General features: G+C 43.3%; 1 protein-coding gene across 5 annotated transcripts in view; it reads left to right on the top strand.

Annotated features, from left to right (window-relative positions):
• MSRA (methionine sulfoxide reductase A) overlaps nt 1-12,307 on the top strand; it is a 373,391-nt gene that overhangs the window by 144,347 nt on the left and 216,737 nt on the right. For 3 of the 5 annotated variants that reach the window (XM_059071369.2, XM_067040010.1, XM_067040009.1), the window contains exon 2: nt 1,464-1,532. The exons of the other annotated variants lie outside the window; for them this stretch is intronic. In XM_059071369.2, the coding sequence (XP_058927352.1) occupies nt 1,464-1,532 (69 nt within the window). The remainder of the gene's footprint in view (nt 1-1,463; nt 1,533-12,307) is intronic. 5 annotated transcript variants of the gene reach the window in all.

A 12,307-nucleotide genomic window follows, 5' to 3' on the forward strand; every position in this document is an offset into this window, starting at 1 on the left:
CACCCAGACTAGACTCTAGTGTGGCCCAGGATGACGCCTTGGTTGCATCTACTCCTGGCTCTCACTCGACTTGCTCCCTCACCCTCTGCCTTTCCAAACCCGGCTCCTCCTGTTAGACTCGACACTAGTTGCAGTTCCTCCAGGCCCTGGCTCAGCCTTGCAGCTTGCTGTCCCTCTGCTGCAAACTCTTACAGTACCTTTGGTCCCCACTCCAGGACTTAGCACACAATTGGAAGCGTTCTGGTAAAGTTCGCTCTTGAAATGTTTACCTCTTTTTTTTTTTTGCGGTACACGGGCCTCTCGCTGTTGTGGCCTCTCCCGTTGCAGAGCACAGGCTCCGGACGCGCAGGCTCAGCGGCCATGGCTCACGGGCCCAGCCGCTCCGCGGCATGTGGGATCTTCCCGGACCGGGGCACGAACCCGTGTCTCCTGCATCGGCAGGCGGACTCTCAACCACTGCGCCACCAGGGAAGCCCCGAAGTTTTTACCTCTTGAAGATACTTGTACACTCCATGAGGGCAAGAGCCATGTCAGTCTTCCCCTCTAAATGCCTCAGAGCCTAGCTTTGGTGCTGAGCCCTGTGCCAGGGCTCACTAAATCTAATGTGACCCATGAAATCAAAATATAAGTGCACCATGATGCAGAGTCAATGTGTTTTAGCCATTCTTTTCTTATGTATTTTCAACGTAAATGCCCATATTCAGACATTCCTGAGGACCTTCTTAGACTACACGTAGAGGGACCGTGCTCAGATCTTCTCTATCCGGTTGCAGTTTGGGGGTTATATAAACAAGTTAATGTTGGAAAGCCCTAAGCTGGTCACTTTTTATTTCTAAGTCCTTGATATGCACTCGGGTGGGAAGGATGATTGGTGGAGGTGAGGAGGGTGGATGACAAGTAGTAAGAAGCACTGGAATGAAAGTCTGTCTGGTCTTTAAAAGGCAAGCGTCTCTGGCCCCTGGAACAGTGCTTGACTTGTGCTATTCTGGTTCTCGAAAAATTGGTCCCAGGCTTACGCTGCTGTCTTTACAGCTCACTTGACTTCTGATCATCAGGAGTCCTCGGGGGAAGCCACCTCAATGCACCCTGGAATCCCGAGCTCTCCTTGTTCTCCAGGGCACGGCCTGGCACACAGGGGACCCTCTGGCCGGGAGTCAGGAGCTTCCAGGCTGGGCTGGCTCTGCTGCCCGCCGCTGCATGGCTCTGCACGTGCTTGGGTCTGTGCACGCTCGCTTGTAAAATGACATGCCTGAATCAGGCCATCTCTAGGCTCTTTTGTAACTGAGATTAAAAACAAAATAGTTGAAACTCTCTTCAGAGGGTGAGCTTTGGTACCGTTGCTAACTAAAAATGAGAACTAGGCTCTCTGACACATTTAATGCCATGTGTTAGTATGTGTGTAGAACTTTACACTTAACTTGCATTTCTTTCTTTCTTTTTCTTCTTTTTTTTTTTTTTTCTAGCCAAACATCATGTCAATGGCAACAGAACAGTTGAACCTTTCCCAGAGGGAACACAGATGGCTCTATTTGGTAAGGTAACAACTCTGACAGAAAACCCAAATTGTGTGCAAAGACTAGTGCCAAGTTTCTGAGTTTTAGCAAGTGTCCTCAGGGCTTCAAAATCTGGGCTCTTCTAGATATTTACAAGTCGTTGCAGCCAAAAAACTATCAAGTTCTTAGTATATCTGGGATCAGAAAAGCTCATTCTATAGAATTTAGTATGCTTTCCTTTCTCACTTTGCAAATCAAATATCAAACTGTGTATTTACTATTTCTTATGTCCACACTGTGAATTAACCTGATCATTTAGGAGTTGAGTTTTTCTTTCCCAGGAAGGATTTTTTTCATATATATATATATATATATCTTTATTAAAGCTGGGATTCAAGGAATTTTGAGATGTTATTCCACAAAAATCAATAGTCTAATTGAATGGTCTCTTTCTCTTCCATTATGAATCGAGCATATTCCTTTGTTTGTTTGTTTCTTCTGGTTCCTTCCCCTTAGCCGTTAGACAGATTCTATGATCTCTTTCATCCTAAAAACCTGAATTCCCCTTTCTTCATGCCCCCCTCCAGCTTCCATCTTCCCCTGGTCCTGATGGAAGTCTCCTACAAGGGCTTTTGATGTAAAACTGCTTTAGGCGTTGAAGTGTCTTTGAGCCAGAAGTTAGCCTCCTGACAGCACTGTCTCTAAATTAGCATATTCAGGATAAAATGTTTCCCTAATTCCAGAGTTAGTCATCACTGATGATTAACAGTTGAGGAGTTATGAAACAGGGACCCTCTTCTGCCTAGGTGTTTGTAAATCTTGCTCTGTATGGGCTGTCACCTTTTAAAATGTACTGGTCAGTGATTAGGCGTTATTATGTTCAGAAATTTAAATGGAGAATTTGGTTTTTGAAGAAAAAAAAAGCGTCAATGGTCGCTGTAAGATGTCTGCTCACTATTTGATTTGTTAACTTTCCTCTGAGAAATTATGTTCAGATGATGCCATTTTACTTAAGTTGTAGGCCTAGCACAGTGTCTGTTACCAGGGGACAACAAATGTCACATCAGTGTTCAAAGGGTTCTTTTGATGATTTTATTTTGTCTTTCAGATTTGTGAACCCCTAGAAACTAGGTTAGAAACTAGGTTCCATGTCATACTGGGAAATGTAAAATGAGACTGACCTGTCATAGATTTCCCCCTGTTGTGGTATTGGAAGAAAGCCTCCATCAGTCCCAAAGGACTGATGACATTCTTTGCCACAGAATTGGAAATATCAGTGAATAAAGCTCCGTGGCGAGATTATTATTACTATTATTTTGTCAGAGGTTTGGTTTAGAGTGGCTTTCTTAAAAATCCTAACCCAAGGCCTTCATTGTTTGACTCTGGGCAAGCAAGTCCCCTCTCCAAGCCTCAGTTTTCTCACCTGTAGAATGGGAAGGCTGACGGGGTGCTCTGAGACCCTTCCCTTGGCTTCTGCACCTTCCGTACTTGGGACTGAAGGCTCATCTGGCCTCGGGCAGCCCTGGGAAGCCCACTGTGAATGGCCAAGGGGTGTGGTTTTAAAAGAAATGAATCCTATGCATAATTTCTACCAGTGCAGAACTATACAGGTGATAAAATAGAATATCTCTTGACATCTGAGGATTTTTGCCTTATTAGAACTGCTGCTTGGCTCTTCCAGATGCTTAAATGAAGGCCTCTGTTTTGGTTAAGTGTGTGCCAGCATTTTATATTTGTGTTTTCAAAGTTGTCCTCACTTGATATGGCTTGTCCACCTGGCCTGCGGTGGAGTGAGGGAGTGGATGGGTTTTGGGGTGGGCTTCTGTCATTTGGGTTGTTTATAGCTGTACTGAAAAGTCAAACTAAGTGCACCTCTTTGACAGATCTTGGGCATTTAATCCTCTCAGCACCTGTAAGGCTGGTAGGATTACATAACCGCCTTCTCAGAGAGCTCACGTGATTTATCTCAGGTCCCTCAGCCAGAGATGGTGGAGCTTGAATTTGAGCCCAGTTCTAACAGACCGGAAGTCCACGCTCTTTTTACCATGTCCCCTGACTCTTGGCCTGGTTACAGGAGTCCTGGGAGAGTCTGGTAGAGTCAGAAACGCCTTTCAGCTGGATCCATGCACAAACGCATGGTTTCCAGCCAAGCCAATTTAGCAAATTGATTTGTGAATTTCTGTGCATTCCCAGAGTGCTCTGAAGGACTCTCGAGACACAGCTTTTGCCAGGAAAATACTGCTTGCAGTGACGTCTCCTACTATGTATCGTTTCCCCCCATTTGATTTTAGTAGCAGGTATTAATGTGCAGGAGAATGTCTTACATTGACCTGACTGTGAGATCACCAAAGTAACAGTGGCACTTTCTACTTGTCCAAACTCATTCTTCAGCCTGGGAAGTCAGTATTTTATGCCAAAAGAGTATCACCGGTTTCGATTTCATTATCTGTTGGTTAATCATTTGAATGTACCTCACAGAATGCTGTCTACATAGAAACGTTTAAATTTAATCCACTCTGAAAGTGGCCACTGGACGAACGGCCATCAGCATTTAGCTTAGGGTGGATGATGTGAGGAAGGGTAGAGTGAGGGTCAAGGGCAGGCTCCGTTCTGAAAAATGTATGAATGTGTTATTATATCAAGTGACCAGAGAATATATAGATGGCTCCTTAAAAGCTATTTCTGGCATGTAATCTTCACAGATTATTTTTAAAACAAAAAGACGTTCACTTTTTCAGGTTTTCTTTCATGGCCCCGTCAGTTTTATCCTTGTCTTGTTTTTCCGTGATCACGGTTCTTCAGCCTTTCTGTTGCGCTTTTCTGTCCTCTGCACTTCAGGACAATGATAATGAGGGTAATAGGACTGCTGTCCCGGTGGGCTCCTACTCGTCTGTGCGTGATGCTCTCTTTCAAGTCAGTGGGAGCCCCTTTTCTACAGGCCGGAGAAGTGGAACCGAACATTTTGCAATTACTGAATGTCTTTGTTCCAGGTGGCTGAGTGCCCTATGTCCGCCATCCCTTTAAGGCCACCACAGCCCTGTGAAGTGGGCATCACTGCACTCTTTGAGAGACGGAGAAACTGAGGCACCCAAAGATGAAAGAAATATGGTCAAGTAGGTGGAATGCTTTCTCTGGCATGAGGACATCCACGTGACACTTGCCAGCACGCTGTGCCTGACTTAGAAAGTCCTCCCTGGCTTGCGATAACTTCAGGAAAGTGACATCCTGTTGGCGGAGGGTCCCTGCGTCCTCGCAGAAAGCAATCCTCCGGCCTCTCTGTGGTGGTCGTTCTTAAGCACGGAGCAGCTATTCACTTTATTTAAAGTACTCCATAGTCAGGAAGATTTATCATTTCCCAATAAAATAGACATTTATTAATTGAGGAGAGTGCAGAGAAGTCAGGGGTTGGGGACTCCAGTCTTAATTGGTGAAGAGTTTTAGTACAGTTTGAAAAAATGAAATACAGTTTTTTAAAACTTTCGAGTTCAGTACTTGACCATAACACTTATCATCCAAACTAGGATACTTTTGAGAGTGAAAAGGGTGATGGTAAAAATTATGTTAAAATAATGAGGTACACACCTGGAGGACTTCAGGCACATGGGATATAATGTCGCCCTCTAATGAGAGTGTAGATTATAAGACTTTGTGTCAAGAATAATAAATACACATTGAGTAAAGTTGAAATTGAAAAATAATGAACTTAGAGATATAAAATGAAATAAACTAATGAAAAAATTCCAATGCAGTAGACTTACATTATGTACCATATAGCATCAACACCAGTAGTTACATTAACTTCCAGGATTTTATTCAGTAAATATTGTTATATTCTTTCTGAATGACTTGAAATGAACAGTTAATTCATATTTATAAAACCTGGCTGGTAGCATTTCAATAAGAGATGGGGAATTATCTGATTATACCCTTGCAATTCTAATATTATGCTAATACTGTCCAATGATGTAGGGTAATGAACTCTCCGTCAGTAGAGGTATTCAAATGAGAGATCGTTCCTACCCAGGTGGGAAGTGGAAGTAAATAGCCTTTAAGATCCTTTCTTCTCAGTTAATGAGAATTTTCTCTGTTTCAGGGTGTTAAACCTCTTTGGAAAAATTACTCCTAACTCTAAATTCTTTGATTGTATCATTTAGAAACCCATATCCTGGCTGTTTGGTGAGAGGTAAAATTCTGCAGTGAGAAACTGTAGTGGTCAGGAATTGATGGATACCAAGCAACCACAGCAGAAGTACCTCTGCGAATTCTTAGGGTCGCTGTAGGTTTTTAGGTCCCTACTGGCCTGACAGCGATGGCTCTGGGAACTCAAACCACTGCAAAACCTGTTCTCTACGTCAGGTTCTCTTGGGCTCTTCAAACAAGAGGGAGCAAAAGACAATCCAAGACATCATGAAAGTGTGCTATGATCTTGTCACACTTCTCTGTTTTTAGCCAGGGGGCCAAGATTTGCTAGACTCTTTCCTGACTAGCCGTGTGGAAGGACTGATCCCAGAGCAGAGGCCAGTGGCTGTCAGAGGCCCATAGGCAGGCCTCACTCTGGGGGACTCACCTTCTCTACCCCAAGGGAGAAGAGATCAGTGTAAGATGAACCAATCATAAGATATCCCCCCCCCGCCCCCCCGACTTGAATTAGAGGTGAATTAGAAACAGGCACAGTACTTTGTCTGCCAGCCAAGAAAACAGCATTGAAAGCAGCAGGCAATACGTCTGACTTCAATGGAAAATATATTGGTGTCTCATGGGCGAAGATCCAACATTTTGTTGGTAAATAATCAAATCCCGGTGTGGCATATTTCTCCCTGAACCTTGACTGAAAACTATTGAAGACCATTCTGTGAGCTGTGGAGCTGCAGTCACTCATTCTAGGAAAAAGGCCAGAAAGAATGACTTTGAAATGTGTTTGTAATTAACTAAACAGTCTAAATTCACAAGATCGTTAGAACAGCAGGTGGCTACCTGGCAGCAAACTTCTTAAGTGAGGAGGCATTTGGGGAAACAAAAATAGACCTTCCTTCCATGGTGATCTGAAGCACCTTTAAGGGACAGTAACTGGTCGTCTGGAGACATGTCGGACACATTTTGTTTTATGTACCTTTTTTGCGTGTGTGATGATCACATTTCCTTTTTGAGTATGGAAAGGTCTGATGATAATATAGGCAAAGGTGAAGAGACATTTCAGAGCCTGTGTTGAAAATTCCTTTTGGTTTGGGTGGCGCTGCACGGGATGGCCCCGGTCCTGCTCGAGAAGGCACAGGCGTGGTGTTGGAGAGGGTGTCCTGGAGTGGGGAGGGTGACAGCGTGGCAGCAGGAGTGCGGGTGGGGATTTCCGTGCCAAGAGAAAGGAACTGCACCCGGAGTAGCAAGGAGTGGGTCAGACAGGGTCTGACAAAGTAACACTTGTCTGGAGAGCATGTATCCATCAACCTCAACTACGCGGAATGCTTGTGAAAACCAGAAAGTAAGCCCGCCCTGCCCGCCAAAAGTTGTGGAGAGGTCCCCAGAGAATTCAGAATTCACTGAGGTCTTTGGAGTCAGATAGATCCTGGTGCGTTGACTTCAGACAAGTTTCTTGGGCCTTGCTGTAAAATGAAATACGGGAAAATTAAAATATATATAAGAAACGGCAAAATAACATACATTAGAATTAGGTGAATATGAGACCAAAGAAAAATATGAGACGTAAAATATGCAAAGAGGGCATGCTCTAATACTATATAATTTATAAAACTTGGCCACAAATGTGGCTCTGTATTTCCGAGCAGCAACATGAAGGGAACATTAAGGGAGGGTGGATTGGGGGCGGGCCATCTGGGGAAATTTCAGGAATATGATGACGCTAGGAGCTTGGAGTGAGAACTGCAAGTGGGCTGTCAGGAGCGCATGGGAACCGCTTCCTAGCATTCCTTTCTTTTGGCTGAATAACTCTGTGATTGGCAAGTATGTCCTGTGGCTAGACCTGACCTAAATAGCATTGTAGTAGAAATGTGCAAAGGTGAGCTCAGGATGGAGAAGGCCCTGTAGGCACAGGTGCAGCATCCCGCCTTGCTCTCCCACATGGAGAAAATGAGCTGGATTCCCAAGCACATAGTATGTGCTTTTTTCCTGGTGCCAGTACAGAGGCCTTCAGTGACCCACACAAGCAGCTGGAAACAGGTGCACCAGCTGAATGGCAGATAGCTCTCCAATGGCTGTTAATGCATTGGTGACTGGACTGAAATTTCATCCCTGTTTTTTTTCTTCCATGTAGGACATTTGTAATCTACCCAGTAATGAACTGGCTGTAAAAACAATGCCACCACCAGCAACCAACTTTTACATGTGGGTAGTAAATTTCATGTTATAAAATGTTTTCATATATATAATTTAATTTTTTTCTTCGTATTTAATTCTGAGAAGACTGAGGCTCAGAGGGATTAAGCGCCTGTCCCAGGGTCAGGCTACTTAGTTAATGGTAGAACTAGGTCTAGCACTCAACTAATTTATTCACTTACTCATCATATTATTTATTGTAGCAGGAGACAAACAGAAAAAAATACCTCCCTTCAAGGAACTTACACTCTAGTAGGGTAGGACAGAAAATAAGATAAATAGGTAAAATATTTGTTGTGGGATGTCAGATTGTGATAAGTGCTGTTGCTTAAAATAAAGCAGGTGAGGAGAAGAGGAAATGCCTGGTTGGGGGTGGGGTGGGGGTTTGCAATTTAAAATAAGACAGCCAGGGAGGCATCAATGAAACGGTAATCTTTAAGCAAAGACCTAAGAGAGGCGTGGGAGGTTACTATACAGAGATCTGTGGGAAAAAACATTCTAGACAGAAGGGCTACAAGTGCAAAGGCCCTGAGGCAGGGGTGTGCCTGGCATGAGGCCTGTATGCTGGAGTGTACCAAGCAAGGAGGGAGCAGGAGTAGCTGAGGCCAGAGATGAAGACGGGAGTTAAATCATGAAGGGCCTTTGGTAACTGTGGGGACTTTGACTTTGACTTTGCATATGTCAAGGGGAGCCTTTGCAGGATTTGGGGCAGAGGAGTAATGTTATATGACCTATTTTTTAAAAGAATCACTTTTGCTGCTGTGTTGAAGATAGAATGTTTAGGATGGTGAGAAAAAAAGCAGGGACACCATTTAGGAGAATATTGCCTCCTAGCCTAGTACTTCTGGCTTGAACACACACTGTCTTTAATTAATAATAATAATAATAATAATAATAATGATAAAGCTTAACTTGCACTTGTGTATCTTTCTTAAATGCTATATCTTTATACTTTTAGAATATTTTCTGTCCCCATATATTAAGCATTTAAATGGTCCTTTAACATGATACATTAGCTAAAAACAGATACAAATCCTTTGTAGAGAGTATTTAGATATTATTATTGCTCTACTTATAGATCAATATTACTTGCATTTTTAAATGGAATGGATTGAATTAAACCATTCAGAATCATGTTGAATGTGTGCATTGGACTGCCTTCAAAATGGCTTGTTCCACAATACACTGAACAGTTTAGAAGCACTTCAAATTGAACTTCTGGTATATGCAAAGTGTGCAGGGGAGCGCAGGTCAAGGGACTGTGGTGATGTGGTTTAAAATGTGAAATCAGGGCTTCCCTGGTGGAGCAGTGGTTGAGAATCCGCCTGCCGATGCAGGGAACACGGGTTCGTGCCCTGGTCTGGGAAGATCCCACATGCCACGGGGCGGCTGGGCCCGTGAGCCATGGCCGCTGAGCCTGCGCGTCCGGAGCCTGTGCTCTGCAACGGGAGAGGCCACGACAGTGAGAGGCCTGCATACCACAAAAAAAAAAAAAAATGTGAAATCAATGCTTAAGATAAGACTAAAAACTTATCAACGAAATAAATCAGCATTTACGTAAATCTCTTAACTCTTCCAGCTCCCAAAACTCCTGGGATGGAATGTCAGGTATTTGTTATCAGCTGAATTTGGGTTTAAATTGTAAGTCAGCAGGTTTCTGAAATTGAGTAAGTTTCTGAACCTCCAGCTGCTAATAATTTTATCTCTAGACAAAACAATTTTTAAAAATTCAGTTGTCTGAAGGAACTGGAGAGCACACAAATGTTGGGTCTCCGGGCAGTACCTGGAGGGAGCACGGTTCCTGAAATAAGGGAAACAAACTTGGTAAGCACCACATTTAACCAGCCTTTTCCCTGAGGGCACTTCCTAGTTCACAGTTGCTTATTTAAAAGAGAGAGAGAGAGCGGGCGCAAATAGCAAGTGGCTAGCTTACTAGGCTGAAGAAGCAGAGGTTGAGTCTAAGGGCTGCTAGAGTAGCTGTAAATCAATGGGAAACATTCTGTAAGGAAGGAGCACTAGAGGGGGGGAGCCCCACACTCTCTGTACCGAGTCCCCTCAAATCTGTGGCTGCCTCTGTGCACGTACAGGGTGAGATTCCAAGGAAACCTTGGAGAATGCAACTGCTAAAAGGCTGAGATTTCAGCAGTTGTTTGGTTCTATGAGAAAGCTGGAGTTCAGGTCCTACTAAGTTAGAGAGAATTGTAAAACCTTTAGGCTTTTCCTTGGAACTCTAGGAAGGCCACGTCTTAGGAATAAACCCAGGATAAAGGGTTACATCTTAGGGCTAAGGGGAAAAAGCAAAATAAACCCATTCTTGTAAAATCTAACACTAAGCTTCTACAGGATCAAGGTGACCCAGATTTAATTGCTTGCCAGGCAAAAAAGTCAACATTTTCTGGAGAAAAGTTACAAAATGTAGCACATATCATCCACAGTGTTTAATATGCAAAAAATGATCAGACATGAAGAAACAAAAAAAAAAGATGAATAGTTAAAGAAAAAAAGTCAATAGACGCAGGCCCAGAGAAGAGTCAGATGTTGAAATTAGCAGACAAGGACTTAAAACAGATATTATAAATACGTTAAACAATTTACAGGAAAAGATGGACAGAATGGGGTAGTAGAGTAATAGCAGCAGAGAAATGTAAAGTGTAAAAAAGAAATAGTATTTCTAGGACTGAAAACTGTAGCATCTGAAATTTTTTTTTTTAAAAAAAGCTATTATTGGATGATCTTAACAGAAAGGACCTTACATTAGAAAAAGGATCAGTGAACTTGAAGACAGGTCAATAGAAATTATTCAAACAGAAGGACAGGGAGAAAAAATATTTTTTTAAAAAATGAAGAGAGCCTTGGTGATTGTGAGACAATGTCAGTTGGTCTGATATATGTGTAGTTGGGGTATCAGAAGGAGCCCAGGGAGAGATGCTGGGGCAGAAGTAGGTATTTGAGGAAGTAAGCATTTTAAATTTGATGAAATGTTATTGGGAGGTAATCAAGATCAATACCAAATATGGAGGGTCAAAGGCAGGGCTCAAATCAGGACCAAGGAACAAAGAGCTTTGAGTGGGCATAAGGATTAAATAAATATAGATGACTGCACAACAGGGAAGGTCCATTTTGCCCAAAGACCACCCCAGTTTCCACTCCCCACTCCAACTCCTTTGAGAAGGCATTGTTCCCCCTCCTCTGGTTCCATTGATTCATCCAACAAATATTTATACTAAGAGCCTATATTTGAGACTTGGCCCTGGTAACCCAAAGACAATAAGACACTGTCCCCATCATCAAAAAGCAGGCAGACAGTGAGAGATAACCAATTCAATGTCTACTCATAATGCAAGGTGACAATCTTACCTGATGGACATGGGCACAAAGAGTTGTGGGGAAAGATTGAGGAAGAGTTGCTGAGGCTTCCAAGGTGAGCAGGGTTTCAGCTGAAGGTGTGAAAGTGTGGGAAGTGGTTAGAACACTAGGATGAGGCCCCCCCACAGGCTGGGTGAGAAGTTGTATGAAAAAAAAAAAAAGTCTGGTTGAATAGATCAGAAATAGGTTCTACAAGGCCTTAAATGCTAAACTAAGGAGTGGAGATTACCCTTCTCAAACAAAGATTTCCCAGCAAAGGCATGATGTGGTCATATCTATACTTCGAGGAGCATCTCCGTCAGGGATATAATCCAGTCCCCTTGAAAGATGATAGAAAGACGATGACAGGTTAGCAGGGGGGCTCTTGGATCTGTCCCCTGGCCGTCATGCTCATTGCTTTCACTCTGGTCCACGCCATCAACATCCCTCACCCTTTGAAGAGCACCCCTGCCCTTGAGGAAAGGGGAACCAGATTTTATTTTTGCTGGTAATGACTGGGGCTACGGTTTTAATGGGCAAAGCAGGGTCTCTTGTGACGGAAAAGGAGATAATACAGCTGTTGGGGAAGGATATAAAGAGGGGTGTGTGTGCAATAGCCTCCAATTTGGTCTTTTCAAATCTTATCGCACATCATTCTAATCCATTCTTCTCACTGAAGCCTGAGTGATCTCTCTAAAATCCAGCCATGGTCCTGTCATCTCTGTGGTTCTTGTTGCTCTTAAGGTAAACTATAATCTCCTCAACCCGGCTAACTGGGTGGGTGGTGACACCAGCTAACCACAATGAGAACAGGTTTAGCAGAAGAAAGAAATTACTATGTGCTGAGTGCCGACTATATGGCCAGCATGACCCTATAAAATGTACATGGTCCGTCCCACCGAGACCTGCCTTGTGAGGAAGTTATCACTCTTTCATCTTGATGATCCCAGGATGCAGATTGTAATGATTTGCTAGTGAGATGCAGAGCTAGAGTTTGAACTTGGGTCTAAGTCCGTCTCAACACATTGTCTGCAGTGGATTCCACTGCAGTGGAAGTGGGAGAAACTGTTTTATATTCTGTTACTTAATTTACACAGAGTTGAGTAAGAGATGTAGAGAGAGACGTTCAGAGGAAGTCTCAG

This window comes from Kogia breviceps, chromosome 8 (assembly GCF_026419965.1).
Source record: "Kogia breviceps isolate mKogBre1 chromosome 8, mKogBre1 haplotype 1, whole genome shotgun sequence".
NCBI classification, from domain to species: Eukaryota; Metazoa; Chordata; class Mammalia; order Artiodactyla; family Physeteridae; genus Kogia; species Kogia breviceps.